The sequence below is a fragment of the Tachypleus tridentatus genome, chromosome 11 (assembly GCF_004210375.1).
Source record: "Tachypleus tridentatus isolate NWPU-2018 chromosome 11, ASM421037v1, whole genome shotgun sequence".
Classification (NCBI taxonomy): domain Eukaryota; kingdom Metazoa; phylum Arthropoda; class Merostomata; order Xiphosura; family Limulidae; genus Tachypleus; species Tachypleus tridentatus.
In genome coordinates this window covers 46218427-46243376 of record NC_134835.1, presented here as the reverse complement: position 1 = coordinate 46243376, position 24950 = coordinate 46218427, and the positions used below count along the sequence as shown (strand labels likewise).

At 33.8% G+C, this 24950-nt stretch overlaps 1 protein-coding gene and 1 long non-coding RNA gene across 2 annotated transcripts in view; one reads left to right on the top strand and one right to left on the bottom strand.

The window, feature by feature from the left end:
- The window catches only part of LOC143232088 (glutamate-gated chloride channel-like), a 164188-nt gene extending 139789 nt beyond the window's left edge, over window positions 1–24399 (top strand). Inside the window, exons 7-9 of the mRNA XM_076467158.1 lie at window positions 11176–11310; window positions 17023–17453; window positions 23964–24399. Coding sequence (XP_076323273.1) covers window positions 11176–11310; window positions 17023–17453; window positions 23964–24191 — 794 coding nt within the window. The 3' untranslated portion in view covers window positions 24192–24399. The remainder of the gene's footprint in view (window positions 1–11175; window positions 11311–17022; window positions 17454–23963) is intronic.
- LOC143232089 (uncharacterized) lies at window positions 2019–24533 on the bottom strand. Its single transcript, XR_013017373.1, has 3 exons — window positions 24395–24533; window positions 17927–17981; window positions 2019–6064 (listed from the first exon to the last, which is right to left on the bottom strand). It is a non-coding gene; the product is annotated as an uncharacterized LOC143232089 (long non-coding RNA).
- Between the last annotated feature and the right edge of the window lie 417 nt (window positions 24534–24950).

The window sequence follows — 24950 nt, the reverse complement described above, 5'->3', positions numbered from 1 at the left end:
ATGCGTAAGATATTATATTGCACGACTGTTTGGCAATAAGCCATTACCATTATTTATGGTTCAGTCGGTCTGTGCAAATTATTTATTATTCGTCTCGCACATTTTATAAGGTAATGCAAATAGTTATTTAAGGATTTTGTTATAATCGAATTTTTCTTATTCATAGTCAGTTAATTGTACTATTACGACGATGTCTGGTCTGGTTTCAATGTCGCGCAAAGCTACACGAGGGCTATCTGCGCTAGCTTTCCATAATTTAGCAGTGTAAGACTAGACGGAAGGCAGCTAGTCATCATCACCCACCACCAACTCTTAGGGTACTCGTTTACCAACGACTAGTGGGATTGGTCGCACATTATAACGTCCCCATGGCTGAAAGGACGAGCATGTTTGATGTGACAGGGATTCGAACCCGCGACCATCGGATTACGAGTCGAGTGCCTTAACCACCTGGCCGTGCTGAGCCGATGATGTCTTGGTTTATCAGCTGAAGTAAATATCTGGAAATAAACTGGTTGAGATCAGAGTTGTATCTAGTATTGTGGTTGGCTTAATACAACATAAAACATATGCAGCAATAGGCTTGAACCAAAGGCTGTCGTGGAGTATCTATACTAAAATTCCCTGATTGGACTGTATTTTTTGACAGCTTACGTAATAATGTTGTTTGATTCTTGCAAAACAAACTTTAGTGTGGGTAAAATGTTGTATACAAATCCGTGATGACGAGTAAACCCACTTGTAGAAAAAATATATATGTAAAAACGGCTGGTATGGGTTGAGAAAATTATATGTATACAAATGTTAGTTAGTAGACTGTAGAGTGGCTGAAAATGTTTACTGTGAATGTTTGTTTGTATAGGGTAAAGTTATATTAGGCTATCTGCTGTGTCCACTGCAGGGAATCAAACGTCGGATTTTAACTTTGTGACTTCGTAGACTTTCCGACAGGGTGACAAAGTAAACAGAATTAAACAGTTCGGGATTTGTATTTTAAATAAGTCTTCTGTATAGGATTAACAACTAGGAGATATAACAAAAACTAGCTGGGGAAAAATTTCATCATACGATTAAATATCAAATTTTAAACTGTTTTAAATGAATTACAATTTTCTGTAAGTAAACTTTCTTATGAGTAAAACAAATATAGAGAACAACGAATATGTGTCCAGGATTAACTTTACATTCCTTTAGTTCGAATATTCAAGCACTTAAAATATAAACTATCCACTATTGTCAACTTGAAACCAATAATTTGAAAGACGTTACCGCTCTGTAGCACCGTTTGAAAGTTTATAAAAACTGAAATTTTCAAACAAAAAAAGAGCATAAATAAATTAGTTTATGATCCTATGCCGGTTGTTAGTTCAAAATCACAAAAGTTTCGAGAACTAAAATAACATAAACTGTAAGCTCGAAATTCATAAAAGTGTTTTACTGAAGATTAGAAAAAATAAGTTAAATAATCACGTTGATTCTCTTACTCATCTGTGATGAAGCATCACATTACCTGTGTATTATTTATAGAGAATGAAGATCACGTAGAAAGCGGTGTTTAATTCGTGATTGTACGCATGAACAGAAATACGATTACAGCTGTGAAACAAATACCTTTAACAAACAACATGGCACACAAAACAACAATAATATATGAGTGTGAAACATACCTTTGACAAAAAGTGTGAGAAACAATATAACAACAGTATATAATTGTGTAACAATGTATAGCTTTGAAGATAATGTGTATTAATACACATAAACATTGACAGTTTTTCAGGTATAATTTATGCACTTTGTAAAAGATTAAAATCAGTTTTGTATTGTGTGTTTGTATTCACTTTACAAATAATATATATTTGTCACTTTTTCTTACATAAAAATAAAAGGAAATATTACCATAAGAAATAGCTAAAAAATTAACCATCGATTTATTTTTAGTTCCGCCCATAGTTTGCAACACAAATAGACTTGGAATTAACCATATACCACCAAAGAGAGCTATCATGAAAAATATCTCAAAAATCATTGCGCAATGAAAGTAACTTACTCAATTTACATACAGTTGGTTTTGCTTTAAATTGCTCTGTTTATTGTTCTTAATGGATAAAAAGGTACATTAATGTTTCACTCGCATCAAAATAATAACAATGACACATTTCTTTTGAACTAATTTGTCTCCAACTATTTAGAGTAAAGGTAAGAGAAAGTTCCTACAAGAGAGTTTAGGCGGTCAAAATTATGGATCTAACTTCTTTTTCTGGGTATTCAATATATTTATATGATTTAAAACTGGAATTTAAGTTTAAATACAAAAACAAATGTACAGGAATTATGTTCTGGTTTTCTTTATTTTTGAGGATTATTTGCCTACACAATGTGCAAAAACTTTTAAACAACCTAAGTCTAAGTGTAGTTAGTTCTCAGCTTGAAAGAAAAAGATTGCTAATAGCAGTGTTGACTTAAGGCCTGTTTGTTCACACTGGGCCTTTTTTGTAATCAGAAGAAGTTGTCTGCGTCTTGGTAAAATAACTGAATCTCCTTTGTAAGTTCCTAGTGAGTCTTGAAACAAACACGGAAGTGAGCAACGAACACGAACTCCAGTTCATTTCCAAACGAATTCGGCACGTTTGTACACAAACTAAACTGGGGCTGTTGGAAACGAACCCAATATTGATTACTGCCTTAGATAGATAGTTGTACTCCTTATTGGAAACACCGAACATGTTCACCTAAATAAACTTAAAAAATGTTTGGATCAATATTTGTGGAAATTATTTTACTAATCAAAAAAAGGATTAAAGACTGTACAATATAAAAAACATACCATTAGATATACAGAAATAAAGAATAAAAAATAACAGTCATTTTTTTTACAAAAGCTAATTTAGAAAAAAACATAATAGCCTAAGACTGATTTAACTACTTATAAGATATAAAGTTTTAAACTGGTGAAAACCGTTACCATTCTTTATTTAATATATATATATATATATATATAAAGTAATTGTTGTTTTTTAAGCCTAATTACATGTTATATTTCTTTATTCTACTGTAACAACAGTTTATTGCAGACAAAAATTAATCTATAAGACTAAATTCTACATCTATTTCGGTTTTATTTTTATTTTGTTCTCAATGAATTACGTAAAGTTTGTTTTTTATGAATTACTGTAAAGATATGCGAAGCTAGCATCCTTTACTTGAAAACTGGAAAAGTCCAACAAACTTTACAAAACTATTTTTACATTGTTTCACTTTTTTGTACAAGTCGAAAACCTTACTGGTTTATAAAGTATGTTTAAAATTTTAAACTGGAAACTTTCAAATTTAACAAAGAAATTAAACGTCTGAGAAGTACAAAACAAAATACCTTAAGATAAGATTCAGTCCAATCTGAACTTTTACTGTCGTTTTTATAATTTTCCAAGTGTTGATATTGGCCAGCATGGCCATGTAGTTAAGGCACTCGACTTGTAATCTGAGGGTCGCATGTTCGAATCCCCATCACACCTAACACGCTTGCCTTTTCAGTCATGGGTGTGTTATAATGTGACGGTCACTCCCACTATTTTATGGTAAAAAAATAACCCAGGAGGTGAGTGGTGATGACTAGTTGCCTTCCCTCTAGTCTTACACCACTAAATTAGGGACAGATAGCGCAGATAGTCCTCATGTAGTTTTGCGCGAAATTCAAAACAAAAAGTAGAAGATAAAATTTCATCACATACCATTTTAAACGTAAATCAAACACATTTCAAATATTTGATTAATTAAATAGAATGATTTGGGAAAATACTTTAAAATAAAAAAGATAAATGCAAAACCAAATTTCAGTTGTTCTGAACAAAAATGTGAGATAAAGGACGTATGAGATGAAATGTTTCCATTTCTAAAGAAAATATCAACAGAGACATAGCTGTGTGTCCTACTAGGATAATATTCATTAATGATAGTCAAACCAAGTGTTGATGATTGAAAAATTCATTCTAGCTGTAATGTTTGTTTTGTTTGTTTGTTTGGAAATTTCGCACAAAGCTACTCGAGGGCTATCTGTGCTAGCCGTCCCTAATTTAGCAGTGTAAGACTAGAGGGAAGGCAGCTAGTCATCACCACCCACCGCCAACTCTTGGGCTACTCTTTACCAACGAATAGTGGGATTGACCGTCACATTATACACCCCCACGGCTGGGAGGGCGAGCATGTTTAGCGCGACGCGGGCGCGAACCCGCGCCCCTCGGATTACGAGTCGCACGCCTTACGCGCTAGGCCATGCCGGGCCAGCTGTAATGTATCTTTCGCAATACGACTAATTATAAATTTCTTTAGCATTTAGCAAGTTCATAAGTGGGGGCATTATAAAGTGATGGTCAATCCCACTATTCTTTGGTAAAAGAGTAACCCAAGAGTTAGTGGTGGGTGGTGATGACTAGCTGCCTTTCCTCTAGTCTTACACTGCTAAATTAGGGACGGCTAGCACAGATAGCACTTGATGAGCTTTGCGTGAAATTAAAAAAAAAAACAGACAAACAATTCTTCGGTCATTGTAAGGTTATCTCTTTATTTCTTTGTGAGCCTGACGACGACCGAAGAAGGTCGAATTGTTGTTCGCTCCTCTACATAGTGCTTTCTCTATCCATACGAGCCGTTTGTGCATATATAATTTACTCTACAAGTGGGTTTTCTCGTCATCACGGACGTTCCAGACTGTTGAGAGTACTCAGGTTATTTCAAGGTTAACTCAAAACTCATCTTTCTTAATCTTACCATACGAATGATAAATTATTTCTGGGTCTGTGTGTTGATACGTAACTTTTGGTAAAGTAACTAAAAGCTGTCCGACCGTAAACGAGAGCTACTTTATTTTAAGTTTTCTAAATAAAAGAAATAAAAAACATTCTAAAATAGTACAAGCTTCCAATATTTTATAGACTGTTAACTTGGTTTAAAGGCACACGTATTTACTTAATATATTAAATGAGTCAATTATTACCTTTCACAAAGGAGGTTAAGCAATTAGCATCTAATGAGATCGTTAGGGATTTAATAATCTAAGAAAAAAAGGTGGAACATTATCTCTTATACAACTTTCACGTCCTTAACGAATGTCTTGAGCTAGTGAAAAAATTTCTAATGTCTTTCTTACTTAATATGCATTCTTTTTAATGTTTTCGTTCCCGTTTGTCTCGTTAATTTTATTTTGAAAAGCATGTTCCTTCATAAATTCTTGGTTAATTCATCCGGAAACCTAAAACCCTGTATATACAGAAAGTGTGAAAAAATGTAGAAACAAAATAAATCCTTTAACATCAAGCTAGAGACTACTAGGAGGTCCCTACAGTGTACTCATTTGTTATTATTGTTGTTATCAAATAAATCGTTAACACTCGAGCTAACGTTAAAGCGTGTGAGTTTATATTTATGTAGATGAAGCTACGGTATTTCACACAGTAATGAAACGGTTTATCTAAAAACTACAGTACGAATTGACATTGACGAAGATAAAGAAATACGAAGCGAGGCGCAAAATATTTGTATGATAAAGAACTCTTAAGGAAAATCTTTCTCCTCTTTGTCATGTTTTTTGTGACTGTCAAGATTGTTTATAATCATGTTTTGTGACTGTCATAATAGCAGACTATATACTTGTTAAGTATATAGTCTGAAAAATTATTGAATTACAAAATAAACTTTTTCCAAAACCTTTGAAGGGATGATTTAGAAAGGTGGTATTAAATGTCAAGGATATAACTACTTTCAATTCGATAGGAAAATAATCACAGTCAGACTTTCAATAACTCAAAAAAGGTTATAAAAATGTGAAGTAATTAATAATCTCCAGTTTTAAAAAGGATATATTTGTAAAAGTTCTGAAATACCTTACTTCGAATGGTTGTAAAAAATCTACAATATAATATAACAGTAAACAGCTTTCCAAAGATACTTAACTCAATAAGTCACGCTGTTACGTACTGTCTGTGGATCAGTAAGATCAAACTCAAGACCAGTTGGTGACCATTTTAAGAAGTGTGCTGTTTGTAGCGTCCTCTGGTGGCACAATACGAACCTATAAACAGAATATATTATTATTTCTTAAGTGTTCTCTAGAGGGACACTGGTAAGTTGGAAAATTTACAATGTTAAAATCCATGTTCGAATTCCTCGCGATAGACACAACTGATAGTCCAAGGTGGCTTTGCTGTAAAATACAGAAATACGCACTTTATTAAGTATATTTCTACTTAAGAATTTTTGTATTATGCAATTCAATTGATCGCAAGTTATAGGAGGCACCAACTGAGTAATATGTTAAATATATTTAACAGCAATAATCTTGAACTTTCTCCGTTTTCATAACTTTCATAATACCTCTAAGTAAATAAGGACTAAGCTTAGTATGAGAGTAATATAGAATATTTTAATCATATACAAAATTGCTGTTTCTGGCACTTGTCTGAATGTTTTAAATTAAATTATCAGAACGAATGTAAGATAGTGAGATCGACTTATATATTCTAAATACACTAAACATCAATAAATTGTAAAAAAAAAAAACGCCAATAGACGACAGGCCATTTGTATTAGCACATGATTCAAAGGCGTACTCAAAATAAGTTTCAGTAAACACATGAATACCAAGAGGAACAAGCAATATAACATTATTTTCACTGTCACAGCTCGTTTCTTCTGCAAACTACGAGAGTACAGATGTACGCTTAGCCACCATTGATAATACGATGAAAAAAATGCAGACATGTTCCATTGTATTTAAACTAATTCTTATCTATACTATGCATATTAGTTTGCTTTGGTTTGTTTTGAATTTCGCGCAAAGATACTCGAGGGCTATCTGCGTTAGCCTTCTTCTAAGTTAACTACAGGGAAGGCAGCTGGTCATCACCGCCAACTCTTCGGCTACTCTTTTACCAACGAATAGTAAGATTCACCTCAACTTTATAATGCCCCCACGGCTGGATTGGAGAACATGTTTGGTGTGACGGGGATTCGAACTCGCGGCCCTCAGATTACAAGTCGAGCACCTTAAACACCTGGTCATGTTGGGCCTATACATATTAACCCTTAAACAGCGGGAATGTTGCAGGTAGCAAGCAGCATCAATTGATGATGGCTGCTGTTTAAGGGTTAATACGGTTTGTTTGTTTCTTAGGTCTGGCGTGGTCAGGTGGTTAGGACGCTCGACTTGTAATCTGAGGATAGCGGGTTCAAATCCCTGTTATACACACCAGGCTCGCCTTTTTTATCCGTGAAGACGTTATAATATGACGGTCAGTCCCGCTATTCGTTGGTAAAAATGTAGCCGAAGAATTGGCGGTGGGTGGTGATGACTAGCTGCCTTTTTTCTAGTCTCACATTGTTAAAACAGCTAGCGCACACATCTCTCGTGTAGCTTTGCGCGAAAACTAAAAAAAACAACAAGTAAATAAAATTCTCTGTTTCTTGTTAAGCACAAGTTACCCAATGATCGACCTGGTTTTGCCCTCCACAGGTACAAACCCAATTTTTCGAGTTATAAATCTACATAATTACCACTGATTCACTAGAGGCGCTAATGCATAAAAGGTTTTTGGGTTATCGTGTCGAATTAATGTCGCACTGTAAAAGAGAATCTCAGAAAATTCAGATATTTTAATCTTATGAGATGTAAACGTCTATCTAGACAGCTAGATTCAACAGCGCATTCAGTTTAGAATGTAGTTTGAAGTCGTTATTCTTGTCTACCACATTTCTTCAGTAAATCTAAAAAACAATGGGGGAGAACATTTTCAATGCTGATAATAAATGTGGAAATTTTCTTTTAAAACCTTTTTTTATTTCCGTGTTATTTAAAATGGTAATCAAGTTACTTCCTTTACATTGCTCTATTACAGAATGGTTTTATTATCCAGTTCTGCATATTTGAACAAATAGTTTCAGGTTAGAGGAAAAGAGATGAAAAAAGGCTGAATAGTTAAAGTAATGTACTAAGGAACAAAGATTCGAGCTATTTATTACCAGTACGAAAGAAACTAAGAGCAATATATGTTTTTTATTCATTACAAAGCATAAATCGCAGCTATGCAGGGAGTTTAAGGTATTAAAACGTTTTTGAATATACAGATCAGTAACTTGAAACCATAGCTGAAATAAAGTTGTGATGAAACGAAATAGCACCAAAGTAATTCGATAATAGCGTTACACAACAGTTTTCGATACCTGTGGCGGACACAGCATAGATAGTCCATTTAGTAGCTTTGCCTTTGACAACAAATACATAAAAACGAAACTGCATGTATAAGAACTACATTTAAGCGTTGCTTGTAGTAAAGGTAGTGTGATGCCATTGAAACTGACCGTGTTCGAAAGGCTATTACTGAAACACTCAAATGATAAAAATGTATTCAGATCATGGATTTAGAATTTCCCAAATAAGGATCTCTGTTGTGCTTAATGGTACTGGCAAATTGAAAAATATGAATCAGCTTGGAGCACCAGAACTATTCAGAAGGAAATATGTAACAGATCATATCATAACTATAGTAAGTACGTTGTAGTGTCTTTTAACTGGTGAGAATTCACAAAACAAACGTCAGTAGCGAAACACACCTATTTGTCCAAGGCGCAATGTAAAACGTAATCAAGAAATCGACACAAGCCACGTGCGCACAAGTTACTGCTTTGTAATTTGTGTTTAGCCTTTGCATACAACAAGCTGGAGGTATAAAGGAGAATTAGTACTATTCCATACAAAAACATACTTCCTGATCAAATCACTGGAAACATCGTCTAAGGATTTCTGCAATCAGACTTTTGAAACAGACACCAGCAAACCGTCATATTCATAAATTAGATAGACTATGGAAAGCTAGCACAGAAGATTGTTATGCTTTGAACATTACAACCGAATGATGGAAATTTTATTACGAAAATTATTCTTCATGACTATTGACAAGATGCAAAGTCGTCAGATAGAGCCTATTCTGACTTGGTGATGCTTTAAACTTCAGTTCGATGTATCATGTTACCCTTAAAGTACACATTGGCGACTCAGGATTGTGAGGACAACTTCAGGTGAGTTATATTAATAGTTTACAGCTTGTAATGATGACTGCTTTATTGAGAATTGTCATCCCAGCATGCCGGTTAGTTTGTGTTAAAGCCAGTGAGAGTCAACTCTTCAGGATTTGAGAGATTAGCATCTTGAAAGAGTATGGCGTCATAAAAGAAAGATAGCTTAAGAAAGCAATAGCCGCTTTGGATGGCATCCATGACATTCTTGTCATAATGTGAGTCAGGCGCGGAATTTTTTTTTTTAAAAAGGCTTAAAACTGCTAGCTAATGTAATTTTGACTACTTGAAAGATTTGTAATTTCTGCTTTTGTAAATTGTGCTATTTTAAGCTGTAACCATTCCATTGGTGAATTATGCTGAATTTATTGTGTGTTTCTCAGATGTTTGTACATTCTATTGATTATCCTCTACCAATAGAACTTTGCTTTCTGTAGTAAATTAAATTAACACAAATTAACTATGAAGTTTATTTGTTTAATTGTATATGATATAGAAGTTAAGTTGTATGGTGAATTTGTTTACAATTATCTAAAGTTGTACCAATAATAGGTAGATAGATAGATATAGATAGAGATATTTTTTTCCACTGCATTTGAATTTTTCTGAGCACATTTTTGAGGAACGTTTTATTAAAATCTAGAAGATAATTCAGTTTAAAACTTAAATACGATACAGTTTTTACAGGCTTAAATTTTGTGTCAAAGTATTTTACTCTCAGAGCAATAGGTTTCGAAAATATTCAAGTTTTTACCAGCTATCAAGCATTATCTATGTTGCATACAAATTTAGTATAAATTTGATAAATACAGCAATAAAAGTCTGAGAGTCTCTTGACCATCTGTGTAATTTATCATTGAAACGTAGGCCTTTTCCGTTTACTTTCGTTTTAAAATAAGAATGTTGAAATAATGCTATTTATTATATAATTATTTATTTATATTGAGGGCCTGGCATGGCCTAGCGCGTTAAGGCGTGCGACTCGTAATCTGAGGGTCGCGGGTTCGCGCCCGAGTCGCGCCAAACATGCTCGCCCTCCCAGTCGTGGGGGCGTTATAATGTGACGATCAATCCCACTTTTCGTTGGTAAAAGAGTAGCTCAAGAGTTCGCGGTGGGTGGTGATGACTAGCTGCCTTCCCTCTAGTCTTACACTGCTAAATTAGGGACGGCTAGCACAGATAGCCCTCGAGTAGCTTTGTGCGAAATTCCAAAACAAACAAGCCAAGTTAAAACGTAGAATCGACTAATTTTTCAGTGAAGGCGTAAGATAAGGACACTCTTATAGATAGCCCTCGAGTAGCTTTGTACGAATTTCAAAAAACAAACAAAACAATCTCAACATGATATTTAATATTAGTATTGTTCATTTTGAATCACTTATAGTACTCGGAGTTTTATTTTCTAAACATCTCTTAGTAAATGAAAGCTCAATTTTCTACGTCCTGTTGTCTACCCACTATGCCATGTACAATAAGTATCTATCAGTAGATGTTCCCCAGTGGCGCAGTTGTATTGTTTGTTTGTTTGTTTTTGAATATCGTACAAAGCTACTCGAGGGCTATCTGTGCTAGCCGTCCCTAATTTAGCAGTATAAGACTAGAGGGAAGGCAGCTAGTCATCACCACCAACCGCCAACTCTTGGGCTACTCTTTTACCAACGAATAGTGTGATTGATCGTAACATTATAACGCCCCACGGCTGAAAGGGCGAGCATGTTTGGCGTGACGGGGATGCGAACCCGCGACCTTCAGATTACGAGTCGCACGCCTTAACACGTTTAGCCATGCCGGGCGAGCGCAGTTGTAAGTTTGCAGACGTATAACGCTAGAATCCAGGTTTCTGTTGGTATGCCGAACACAGGTAGTCAGTTGTGTATCTTTGTGCTTAACTACAAACAAACAACAAACCATCAGTAGATATTTAATGGGGCCATTATTATCAGATATGTTTATGAATTTTAAGTAATTATTATAACTCCATTGTAAATCAATATTTGTTTTTGTATGTGATTGTGGAAAAATTATTGAAATACTTCAATGAAAGTATCAGTTTTTAAGGGTTTTTTAACAGTTATATATATATATATATAAATTTCTAACTGTTATCACCAGATGGCTATACAACAGACGACTTGGTATTTATGTGGAAAGTTGGAGATCCCGTACAGGTAACTAAAAACCTGCACCTTCCACGTTTTACTTTAGAGAAGTTCAACACAGAGTACTGTACAAGTAAAACAAATACAGGTAAGAACGAGATATTTTCTGTAAATAGTTTTTGAAAGGTAATATTTATTTATTAGGTAATAACACCATTTTCTATTGAAGCAAGAAAAAAAAAACCTATAAATCGACAAACTGTAGAACCGATCACTGGAGTCAAGAATAAGCATTAGTCTTTAATTTGGAAATTAAGCCTACAAAATAATAATACTTATATATAAAGCTTTACATTAACGATCAAAGTATAAAGTTAGAATATTGTGAATACCGAGTCATGTAACAAAAACAGGCAATGACAGAAGTTATAGCAGTATTCACATAAAAAAGCCACAAACATTTAATGATTTTTTGTTATTAACTTCTCATGAATAAGGCTGCCCTGAACACAAAAACTGCATATTAAGAATTATCTGCTACTGTTGGTATGGGAACGAATTAAGTAAAAGAATGTTGGGGAATAACATAAGTTTTCTATAACTGTTCTACTTATCAAAAGAGTCTTTCATCAAATTAAAATCTTGAGTTCAATTCTCGATGGTGGACAATGTGTTGATAGCACATTGTGCAGTTTTGCGCTGAAACAAACAGACAAACAGTTTATATAAGAATGTAAAAGAAGTGTACTTCATGGTAAGTCGAAAATTAAAAGTACGATCTAAAGGTCGTTTTGAACGAAACATCGAACGACCACATCGCTTTGAAACAGTTTTATAAATTGCTGCATTTGAAGGCTGAAAGTTTAGTGTCCAATGAATAAGACAACACAGTACATGTTTCAAACTACATCATATTTTAAAAGTATTTTTCTGTTGTAAGATTTGCTTGGCACACATTTACCTGATGCCAGATATCTACCTTGTCAAGTGTTGTTTATATTTTTTTTCTAAAATACAGAGCTATTTATAGGTCTGTAAGAGTATTCTACACTTTTATTCCGACAAAATTACCAGTATTTATACAAAGTAAAAATGTGTTATAGCAAATATGAGTGCAAAAAAATATTCAAAGTACTGAAAAATGATCGAAATATAGTCTGCTAACTTGTTTTAAAATTTGATATAATTTACAAAATCGTCTAAATGAAAATTAATGCTTTTGTTCTGCTGTATAGTAAATGATGTAACAAATCCCGGTGATAAAAGGACAAAGTTCATACAGAGAGTCTCTTTCGATTGTTTTACCCCTGCTTGATCAGCTACCAAGTTTCTGCTGACTCAACAAAAACCATTTGCTTCGCTAAGAACTTTATAATTACTTCTGTATTATGCTACATTGACATTTCTTCGAAGACAACTTTGGTTTATAGAATTTTGGGTTTCCTAAAGATCTGCATCTATCTTTGCTAAAAAATAACTCAACTGTACACATCTTCATGCGTGCAAACCTGTTCGGGGTATTAAACTACTAACACATTTTGTTTTTGCTGATAAGTAAAATTACCTGAAATACTTTACTGCTGTACTGAGTACGTCACCTTGACATTTCACTACAGTTCATTTATTGTTTATTTCACAACTTCTTTGACCAATGAAACAATCTGTTTCAGTATCACACATTATGTTACTCATTCAAACACAAAAGGTTCCCGGCATGGCTAGGTGGTTAAGGCAGTCGACTCCTAATATAAGAGTCGCGGGTTCGAAGCTCCGTCCCACTAAACATGCTCACTCCTTTCAGCCGTGGGGGCGTTATAATATGACGGTCAATTCCATTATTCGCTAGTAAAAGAGTAGCTCGAAAGTTGGCGGTGGGTGGTGATGACTAGCTGCCTTCCCTCTAGTCTTAATCTGCTAAATTAATGACGGCTAGCGCAGATAGCTAACGTGTAGCTTTCCGCAAAATTCAAAAACAAACAAGAACTATGGTAATATATTCATAAATTTTTTACTGACTGGTGTTTTGTTAGACGAGAGTAGGTTTATAAGTATTCGTTTTGTTTTATCGAAAAGCTATATGATCAGTTATCTAAGCTCTCGCGGGGAATTGAACCTCGAATTTAATCGTTGTAAGTTCATAACTTACAACAGGGGAGGTTGACAAAAACAGTAATATCAATTATTATTTCTCAATATACTAGTTTGTTATAGAAACTAGTAATGTCTATGTTAGAATTCATTCAGGTTTTGACTCTTTTTCTTTTTGCGTCGTTATTCAAGAGCATTTTGAGCATCAATGTTTATAGATGGCGTTTCAGTTTCAGTAGTGCTTTTGCTTACTAACCTTTCTTACTGAACCTTAGCTCCTGACAAGGTAGTCATGTAGCTGTTGTATTAATGTAAAATTGTGTATGTGTTTTCTTATAGCAAACTGACAGCGAGCTGTGTTGTCTGTTGTGTCCACCGAGGGGAATCGAACTCTTTAATTTAGCGTTGTAAACCTGTAGACTTATCGCTGTACCAGCGGGGAACTGTATTAATATACAAAATAAACTATGATTGCAAATAATATAATGGTGATGAAAAATTATATGCATACACATACATATGTATGTATTACTTTCACCAGTATTTAATTATTTGTTGAAAAAATACTATTTTATATTTGAGAGGATAAAAACAGGAAATCAATTTTCAGTCAGTTTAACAATAAAATTATCGTATACTTTAATAATGTGCTTTATTTGTAATTAATGTATGTCAGGTGATAATGATTATTCTACACATGGCATAATAGTAAAAAAATACTTAATAATTAGCATGAAAACAAACTGTAAAACAAGCATTCGTTATATTACCATTCTATAAAGCGCTATTCAAAGTAAATAGTTATTCATATACTCTCATAGCTGAGCATGGCAAAATGGCTTACGTGTTTTGATTGTGAATTCGTGCATTACCGCAAAAAAATAACCACTACAACTGTGCTTTAGAACTGTGAGTAAGTTTTAATGGTGACGCTGATATCCCACTATTGGTCAGATGGTCTAATTCAGCAATTCAAAATCAGAAAGATACCATAGTGAGTCAAGAAATGAAAGCGCATCTAACAGATGTTTTTCAATGAAGCGTTGACCATTCACATCGTGTAGAATCTCACTGCTTTGGCTACTCTCCCCCACAGTAGCTCAGCAAAAAACAAACATAATTATCTTTAGCTTACAATTTCTTGATTAGTAATCTCCATTAATAAACTAAAGGTTCAGTTCAGGGAAAACAAACAATAAAAATACTTTGTTTAGAATCCAATTATTGGCTATTTCACAGTTTATTCAATCACATGTTCACAAAAAGTTTTAGAGAGACATCTGTGTCTCTTCACACAACAAATCTGAAGCAAACATTTAGTCCTTCAATTATTATGCTGCCGTAGCATGATTTATTTACGAAATAATTTTGACATGACATTAACAATAATACTGACAATATTTTGTAACATCTTTTTCACGGGTTTTCAATAAGAAAAACTTAATAACATTTCGACCATGCACCTAGTGTAGAGCAGCAATTGCCGATGTGGCCTTTCGCTCAATATCAGAGCTCAGCTGAGAAAGTAACACACACAGCAAAAGAGCTACGTCAACAGTGGCGTGTGGTCCAAATGTTATTGTTTTTATTTATTGTAAAACTGTATCATACGGTTAGCGAAAAAAAAAAGAGTTGAAAAAAAAACACTTGTATCTTATTAAATCGTGACATAACCCAAACTACGAATCAAGCATTTGATCTTGTTTCGTGCATTTAATATATCATCAGAACAAGATGGAATATCTCACTGTTTAATTTGATACTCTCGGTGATGGTGTGGATTTTCACCTCTGTAGTTTTGTATGGAGTTTAAGGTTGAGTTTTCAAAGCTGATTTTTACAAAGTACGAGTAATTTTTGACAAATATTTTAGTAGTATTTTAAAGATGGTTGATGACAAACTCAATTTGTTGCATGCATAACCATAATTAATGTGTGTATGGGTGAGTGTTGAATATCACAAAGGATAAGATGAAATACTATTACGCAACTCTATCATTTGGTGAAACATACTTGTTAAGACTTTAGTGAATTTATTATAGCTAGTTTTGTTTTGTGTTTTTTTTTCCAATACATTATTCAATAAGCGCAGTACAACTTCTAACTTTTTACCGCATTGTCTTTATAACCCACAAATATAGATGACATTAATTATGTAATGACTTCGGCCAGAAAAGTTGCTAAAATTCTATATTAACAATTACAGGTAACAATGAATAGTCTTGATTATAAATAACAATCAACCTTTAGAAACTTTAGTTAGGTTATTATTACACTCTGTAATAAAGTATAGACGCTAGGGTTAAAATAATCACGTGTGGGTAAACACATATAAAAACCAACCTCTACAATCATTATATGTAGTCTAATCATAAATAATAAGAGTTTCATCATCATGACTCTGTATTCAAAGCTTATTATTTTTATTAACAAATTAAATATTGCTCTTGAAATTAAGTAATTTAAATAGGAGAACTGTTTTATAGAACCTACACTGGTGAATGTATCATTGCAGCAACAGTTACATCGGAAATATTTAACTGCATACTGGTCCAGGCTGCATATTGGGAAGTTCAGAGTTTAAGACCGCGACAAGCCTCTGAACATGATCTGCACAAACGCCTTTGGACTCGTGTCTAAAGGTCTTCCTTTGCACTTTAAGTTGTAGGCGCATTATAAAAATAACACTTTAACCTGCTATTCGATTAAGAATGGCCTTATTGGCGATAGTCGCTTTTTACTGTTTTTACTTTCTATAGTCAGTAGTTCTAAATTGGGATCGGCTATACCAAAACCTTTGTTTTGGTTTTTACCTGGCCGTTTATAATGTGTATTGCATAAGGTACCTTTCAGGTTAAAAATACCAAACACCTTATTGCATCATTTACTTATTGTTATACCTGCTCGTCCAACGATGACTTAAGTTAATATTGAGAGTTTATAACTGTACAATATAGTGTTTGAACACTTTGGTGGGCACGGCATTTACGTATCCCATTATGTTTTACAGCCAACAAACTTTTTTTTTTCAAAGTTGAGATAAGCTAAGAACACATTAATTGACTTATTAATTCCATGTATCTCAAAACCCTGGTGTTCGGTTAATTTGAGGTCTTGAAAATGTTTTTCTGCCTTTTCTAAGGTCGGTTCCTTTGTGGGATAGCGGTAAGTCTTCGGATTTACAACGCTAAAATCATCGGGTTCGATTCCTTTTGGTGAACATACCAGATAGTTCGATATTGGCTTTGCGATAAGAAAACACACAACTACAGTGTTTGTTACGTCAGAGACACTAAACCTGAGTCCTCTGATTCTATAGATTTATAGAACTACTACCATAGGAGCTGAAATATGCAAACACACACAAACTTAGCTTTATATATTTATATACATAGTTTTCTTACAGTGTCAGAGACACTAAACCTGAGTCCTCTGATTCTATAGATTTATAGAACTACTACCATAGGAGCTGAAATATGCAAACACACACAAACTTAGCTTTATATATTTATATACATAGTTTTCTTACAGCATACTAGCGTGGTGGCGAGTGCATGTGTTTAAGTCTCGCTGGTGAAATACAGATATTATGATTGTTCGATGAGGCTCCAAAATAAACGATTTGAAAAATAAAAGCATTGTTGTGATCTTTGTTCACTTTGTTTTGTCTGTGATATTTAATACTAAATTATATACAATAACTAGCCCTAGATGCTTTTGTTATTTTCTTTTTCTTAAGAAACTTCTATATATATTTTATTCACGTCTCTTAGGTGAGTACAGTTGTATCCGAGTGGATCTTATCTTCAAGAGAGAATTCAGCTATTACCTAATTCAGATCTACATTCCTTGCTGTATGTTGGTTATTGTTTCGTGGGTCTCCTTCTGGCTGGATCAGAATGCCATTCCTGCACGTGTTTCACTTGGTGTAACTACGCTCCTAACCATGGCAACACAAACTTCTGGTATTAATGCTTCTCTTCCACCAGTGTCCTACACCAAAGCCATCGACGTCTGGACAGGCGTGTGTTTAACATTCGTGTTTGGTGCATTATTAGAGTTTGCCTTGGTCAACTACGCCTCGCGCTCACACATGCAAAAGCAGGCAGCTAAACAACAACGTAAATGGGACGTTGAGCATTCTAGCTTGGATAATGACCATATGGAAGATGGGGCTACCACCTTCGCCATGGTAGGAGATGTGGTACTGAGATCATTTTTTATATTTATTATATTAAGTTTTAATAACAGTATACCGAACAAAGTTTTTTCAGCAATTTAACAATTTCTTGTCATGTGACTTTTACAGAAACATTAAAAATATTTGGTAAATTGAATAACACATCTTGTAGTGGACAATTTATCACCATTGTTTTCTCGTCCAAATAAGTTGTTTGCCAGAAGATAAAATTTCATTACATACTATTTCAAAAGTAAATCAAACACATTTCAGATGTTTGTTTAATTATAATTAAATAGAATGATTTGGGAAAATACTTTAAAATAAAAAAGATAAATGCAAAACCAAATTTCAGTTGTTCTGAACAAAAGTGTGAGATAAAGGACGTATGAGATGAAAAGTTTCCATTTCTAAAGAAAATATCAACAGAGACATAGCTGTGTGTCCTACTAGGATAATAATCATCAATGATAGTCAAACTACAGTTGAATACTTACCCACAAGTGCATGAGTGTGGTGCGGTGTTCATGTTCATGATACACTTACCCCCTTCTATAATGAGCAAAAGAAAAATTATTTGTCTGATGAACTTTTGTTTATATTACATTTAATACCTTATAGAGAATTGTACAATAGCAGATAAAACAGGAAATGTACGAACTCTACGTCATATCTGTCATAATTTCTCTCATATAAAGTAAGCTGATTAAAATGTCTCACAACCATCTAATCATGAACTGTAATGTCATTTAATACTTACTGTTTGCAAAGAAAGTTTTAAAATAATACAACTATGTTTGTGTGCATAGAAATCCAAAAACACGTAATGACTGCTATTCCAATGCTGATAAATTCATAATGTTCTAAAAACACGTAGGTCCAAGAAGTCTTGATTAAAGTGAAATAGAAACCTATAATCCAAGCGCTTTCGAAAGGTGGACCTTTCTTTTTCAGGGGCAAACTGGAATTGATGGTGTGATTGAGAGTGTGATATATATAGAGGGTGTTTAGTGACATCATGGGAATCACCCGGTTTTCCGAGAATTGTTTATTTTTCTGCGTACTGTTGTGAGCATCTCATTTCCGGTGCAATGTAACCAACGGCGAGAGTGTGTGTGTGAAAAGGTGTTAGTGATACTTTATTTTTATTTTTATTTTTTCTGACAGAAATGAAACTAATGACCGGAGATCACTGATTCCTGGATCTAGATTAATTCAGAAACGTTGAACAGTGTTTAACTTGGCAATCCAATATGTTTCGTTTATTTCTGTATCTGCTTTAGTTTTGAATCGTGTTTCAATGCCAGTGAGAGTAGCGTCGCTAATGAAGTGATCGTGTTGGTTGAAGTGTCGAGCGACAGGGAGATCTATGTCGGTGTTAATAGAAGATTTATGATTGTTAAAATGTTCTCTTACAGTTGTTGTGTATTTCAGACATAACTCTCTCTGAAGCAAAACTCAGTCTCAACTTCTGCCCAAATAACATCTATATTAATGAGCCCGAATTTCTCTCTGATCTAGGCCTGGCATGGCCAAGCGTGTTAAGGCATGCGACTCGTAATCTGAGGGTCGCGGGTTCGAATCCCTCTCAAACCAAACATGCTCTCCCTTTCAGCCATGGGTGCGTTATAATGTTACGGTCAATCCCACTATTCGTTGGTAAAAGAGTAGCTCAAGAGTTGGCGGTGGGTGGTGATGACTAGTTGCCTTCTCTCTCGTCTTGCACTGCTAAATTAGGGACAACTAGCACAGATAGCCCTCGAGTAGCTTTGTGCGAAATTCAAAAACAAACTCTCTGACCTTCATGAATTCTCCAGAAAATTAAGACTTCGAGAATTTTTTCACAACAAACCCCACCCAGCTGAAAATTAACATACACCTAACTTTAGAGAAAAGTCTTTAAATGTGGTTCTCTGTTTGGTGGAGGTGTCCATAAAGTTATATTGAAAAATGATATAATACAGACCTTGAAATCTTCCAAGCAATGTCCTAATAATAGTAACCAAAACAAAAAGAAATGTTTTAAACAATTTTAAATCGAACAACAATACCATAATAAAGCCAGCAGACAAGGGTGGAGGTATTATTTTCAACAAAGATGGTTATATCACGGAAACCAACCAACAACCAGAGGACATTAATTTCTATAAAAAAATTTACACATGATCCTACAACTCAATTTGTTAAAACCATAACTGATAAGTTTAAAGAACTTCTCAAAAACAATAAAATTAACAAAGAAACCTTTCACTATTTGATACCCAGACAAGCTTTTCCTGGGAAATTTTATCTGTTACCCAAAATACACAAAGCAAACAACCCTGGCCGATTCATAATTTCTCATATAAACGTGGCTACTGTAAAGCTGTTCACTTTTCTTAAACCAACACATAAACTGTATTCCCTGTATTCTACCCTCTTACAAAAAGAATACTAACCACTTTCTTAACATCATAAAAGATACTAATACTGATGGACAGTTACCATCAAGTAGTCTTCTTTGCACGATAGATGTTTCTTTCTTTTACAGCAACATCTCATATGATGAAGGACTAGAAACTCTAGAGTCTGTATTAAACTTTTCTAACCCATCAAAATCTCAAACAATAACCTATCTTTCCAACATTGTTATAACTCTGAACAATTTCGAATTTAATAACAAGCACTACATTGTTAACAGTACCGCAATGGAAGCCAAAATGACTCCAAATTATGTCAACATTTTTATGGGTAATATTGAAAACCAGCTTTTACAACTCAGCCCTGTAAAACTCCATATATGGAAACGTTACATAGATAACATTTTTCATTTGGACAGCCGATTCTGAATCACTTGAAGAATTTATCACACTTGCAAACTCCTTTCACAAAACAATCAAGTTCACTTGCGATTATTCGCAGATTAACTTCTTTAACGTCACAGTTTTTCTAAAAAACGGAACTTTACAAACTCACTTGTACAAAAAAATCTCCGGACGGACCACTGTACCTTCACTATAAAAGCTGTCACCCCTCTCACATTAAATGAAACATTACTTACAGTCAAGCTCTTAGAATAAAGAAAATATGCTCTGATGTAAGAGACTACCGAAATCACATTAAGGATCTAAAACAAACCATGTTACAAAGAGAATATAAAGATACCGAAAGTGACAAGCAAATTGAGAATGCTAACATCCTAAATCAGAGTAATATTAAACTTTCAAACAGAATTCCTCTTGTTATTACCTATCAGTTTAAACTCAGAAATGTTTCACAAATTCTGAATAAAACATTTTCATCTACTACATCTTGACAGTCTTCTCAAACAGATACTTCCTGAAATTCCCTTTCTCTCCTTCCGAAAAAGCAGAACTCTAAAAGATATCCTTGTTCACACAAAATAAATAGCATCCCACCCCAAAATGGTTGTCGTCCATGCAATAAAGCCTGTTGTAATCATCAGTATGTCGAATATACACAAACAACTGTAAGAGCACGTTTTAACAATCATAAATCTTCTATTAACACCGACATAGATCTCCCTGTCACTCGACACTTCAACCAACACGGTCACTTTATTAGCGACGCTACTCTCACTGGCATTGAAACACGATTCAAAACTAAAGCAGATACAGAAATAAACGAAACATATTGGATTGCCAAGTTAAACACTGTTCAACATTTCTGAATTAATCTAGATCCAGGAATCAGTGATCTCCGGTCATTAGTTTCATATCTCTCAGAAAAATAAAAATAACTTTATTCGTCACTTATTTTTTCATGAAATATCAAAGCTGATTTTTAAAATTGATTAATATAACACATATTTTTCAGTCACCCTCCAGGTATTATCTGTATTTTATTTTACTTAAACACCTAAGTATATTTTTAAAAATTAAAATATCATTAACACCTTTTCACACACTCGCCATCGACTACATTGCACCGGAAATGATATGCTCACAACAGTACACAGAGAAGTAAACAATTCCCGCAAAACCCGATGATCCCCATAATGTCACTAAACACTCTCTATATATACCACTCATTCCATCACACTACCACTCCGAGTTTATCTCTGAAGAAGAAAGGTCTACCTTTCGATAGCGCTCGAGTTATAGGATTTCTATTTCATTTTTACCTATATATATATACACACACAAACTTAAACTAAAGACTTTTGTTTTTGCTGTGACAATGGTCTTTGGTTAATTTAATGAAATAATGTAAATTACTCACTGAGAACATTATCTTATCTCTTATGTCTATTTTATAAAAATATTTTCTCTTATCAACGCAATTGAATATATTACCATCTTTTGTAACAAGGACCCTCGATGGTACAACGTTAAATCTGCAAGCTTATGTCGTTAAAAATATCAATCAATCAATTACTACCATTTAAAATATTTGTATTTAACACTTCGATTCATGAATTATTTTCTTGAAAAAGTGACATTTGTCATTTAGATGTTGCATTCAGGTTCCATTTTGACAATTACATTGCTAATATACATTTTTTTGTATTAATCAGTTTGGTTACTCCAATTATTTTTCATCATTAGCCTCGTCTGATTTAATACAAATGGTTATGTTGGATTGTTCGATTAACTTGCTTGCATTTCTCTGTGTTTGTTATATTTTTTCGTTTATTACGAACTTGAATTTAAGAGGTTGGACAGATACCAAAAACGTCTATGAAGGAAGATTATAAATATTTTTATAGCCTTTCATTCAAGTACATGGAAATACATAGCCTATAGCCTAATATATCAGATTAATAAGTTTACTCGACTGACTTATTGAATGATGATAAAACGTTTTTCAACTGATTTAAGCCTCACCTTTAATCAAAAACATTAATTCTTAGCTTGGTAAGCAAAAATTCGAAGTTTATAGAATTACAATGCTCCTGAGCCAAACAACATTTTGTAAAGAATTTGGAGGAAGTTAAAAATTGGATATATAATCGATTCGTCATCGTTTTAGTAAGTATTTGAATAGTGCACAAGTGCCAAAATATTGAAAATTGGTTTGTATTGCTCCTTTTTATGAGAGAAGGAATAAAAATTATGAGGTATTGTAGGTCTATTAGTCTTACAGAAAATATGGAATAAGTGTTAAATTTTGATTAAAAATGTTTTGCGTGTTTTTTTAGCAAAGCCACGTAGGGCTACCGACTGAGCCCACCAAGAGGAAACAAAAAATACTTTGCAAAGTCATTTAACACAATTTAAAATTTTGTTGGTTGGTCAACATGGTGTCAGTAGAAGAAACGTTTTCCTTAATAATTTTTTGGACATTAATTGCAAATAATATTATTTGTTTATAAATGCAATGGTGTGTATTTCATATATTTATACTTTTAGAAAGCATCTGACAATGTGCTATATGAAATACTTCATAAAATATTTGGAAGGAAGAAAGCAGAAGATTGTTATAAATGAAGTTCAACCAAACTTGATTTACATTATTTGTTTAGTTAGGTTAATAATTGGCAGATAATTTATGATTATAATAAATGCAAGGGAACGCATGTGGGAAATCATAATTTCAAACGTACGTATAATTTTTTGGGATATCACCTTAAGAATATTGTGGAAGAAAAGATTTTTGGTGTTTTGGTTCATCAGTTCTTTGGCCATCTAAGTAGTGTGTTGTTGCAAATGGTAGGAAAAATGGAGTATTGGGTTATTGAATTTCCAGAAATATTGAATATTAACCTATCGTTTAATCTATGATTCAACAATTGTACTACATTTAGAATATTATGTTCAGTCTTGGAATCCGTACTTTATGAAGGACCTTGAATTGTTGAAAGATGGTAAAGCTATGTATCATGAACAACACTTTATGATCTTCAAAACTATTTTGTTTTGAAAGCAGAAAAGTTAGAGAGAATCTGATTGAGATGTTCAAGATTATAAAGGAATTGACAGTACTGATTTATGATCTTTTTTTTATTAGAGGGAAACATTTAAATATGAAAATGGTAATACAAGGGGGCACAAGATGTGACAGGGTAGAAGTCACTCTTCGCTTATAAACAGTTTTACTTTTCTAACAGGGTGTTTGTTTTATGGAATAACTTACCTACAGATATGGTTAGTGCAGTTTGTTTCATGGAGTTCACGGAAAAACACGATTAATATTTAAATGATCAATGTTGGATTTGAGTTTATTTGTTCCTAAGATAGATGAAAGACTTGATGAACATACATGAATATTCATGTCCATTATATGTTGTTTTATTTGTTTCGTTTATTTCAATATTCAGACACTTACTTTTATAAATCGAATTATACTTACGTATATACTCATATTATGTTTTATTAAATGAATTATTCTATTTGTCTTAATTAAAAATATCTAGAATTTTCCAACACTTTTCTAGAAAAGTTGCTTCATTTTTTTATCATGCATTACATGCATTAAGTAATTCATAATCTCTATCTGTTATTTAAATAAATGTAACTCTGTGGATTTACAGCTCACGAGAACGTATTGTTTTTAATTTCTTGTTCTGATATTTAAGAGAGCGATTTTTTTCAGAAACCTCTCGTCCATCATCATGGTGACTTGCATTCTGATAAGGTTCATCACTGTGAAATTCACATGCAACCCCCGAAGAGCATCAACCCTTGCAAGGCCTGGCTCAACAAATTCCCATCCCGCTCCAAGAGGATTGATGTCATGTCGAGAATCCTGTTTCCCCTCATGTTCGCTCTTTTCAACCTGGTGTACTGGATAACCTATCTATTCCGGGACGAAGACATGTGACTTTTAATATATTGTCAAGTGCGTGAGACAGTTATCTAACAGTACGAATAATTTAGAAATGTTGTTGTAACAGACTTGGAAAGACAAGATTTTTTTCTCTCTGTATCAGTCATGTTCTTAAACATTATTCAATCTATTATATATAAGGTTTTATCAACTGGGACTACAGCAATAGCGTAACTAAATCTAAATTCAATACTGACCTTTATGTTGTCTAGTATGGCGTTCATACCTTCCGATGACTCAGTGCTATTATCCTAGTACTTATAATGTTAAAATTCGGGCTTCGGTACAACAATGAGCTAAGCACAGTAGCCTTCTTTCTATACTGGTTTGTGCTCATAAACAACAACAGCTTTGATTTCGCTCCGTGTGCCAGCTTCATCGTGTTACGGATGCAGGGAGGAAGTCTGTAGACATACTGTGGCGTTACTAACCGTAGCTCATTGGTGTGAACGTTGGACTTGGCCAGGAGAAAAAAGGTACGGGTTGTAAGGATAAAGTCTGCAGATAGCCCAACGTGACATTACAAAGCCGTTTCTCGTTAGTGAGAACTTTAGACTTGGTTAGGAAAAGAATGGTGTAGGTTGCATAGAGTAAGATAGCAGACCTACTGTGACGTTACAAAGCTGTGACTCATGAGCGTGAACTTTTGATTTGGTCAGGGGAAGAGAGGTACAGGTTTAAAAAAATGGTGGCTCCTGTTGAAGAACAGTAGCAATAAATAATAACTTGTCACTCTCGTCAAATTCTCATAGT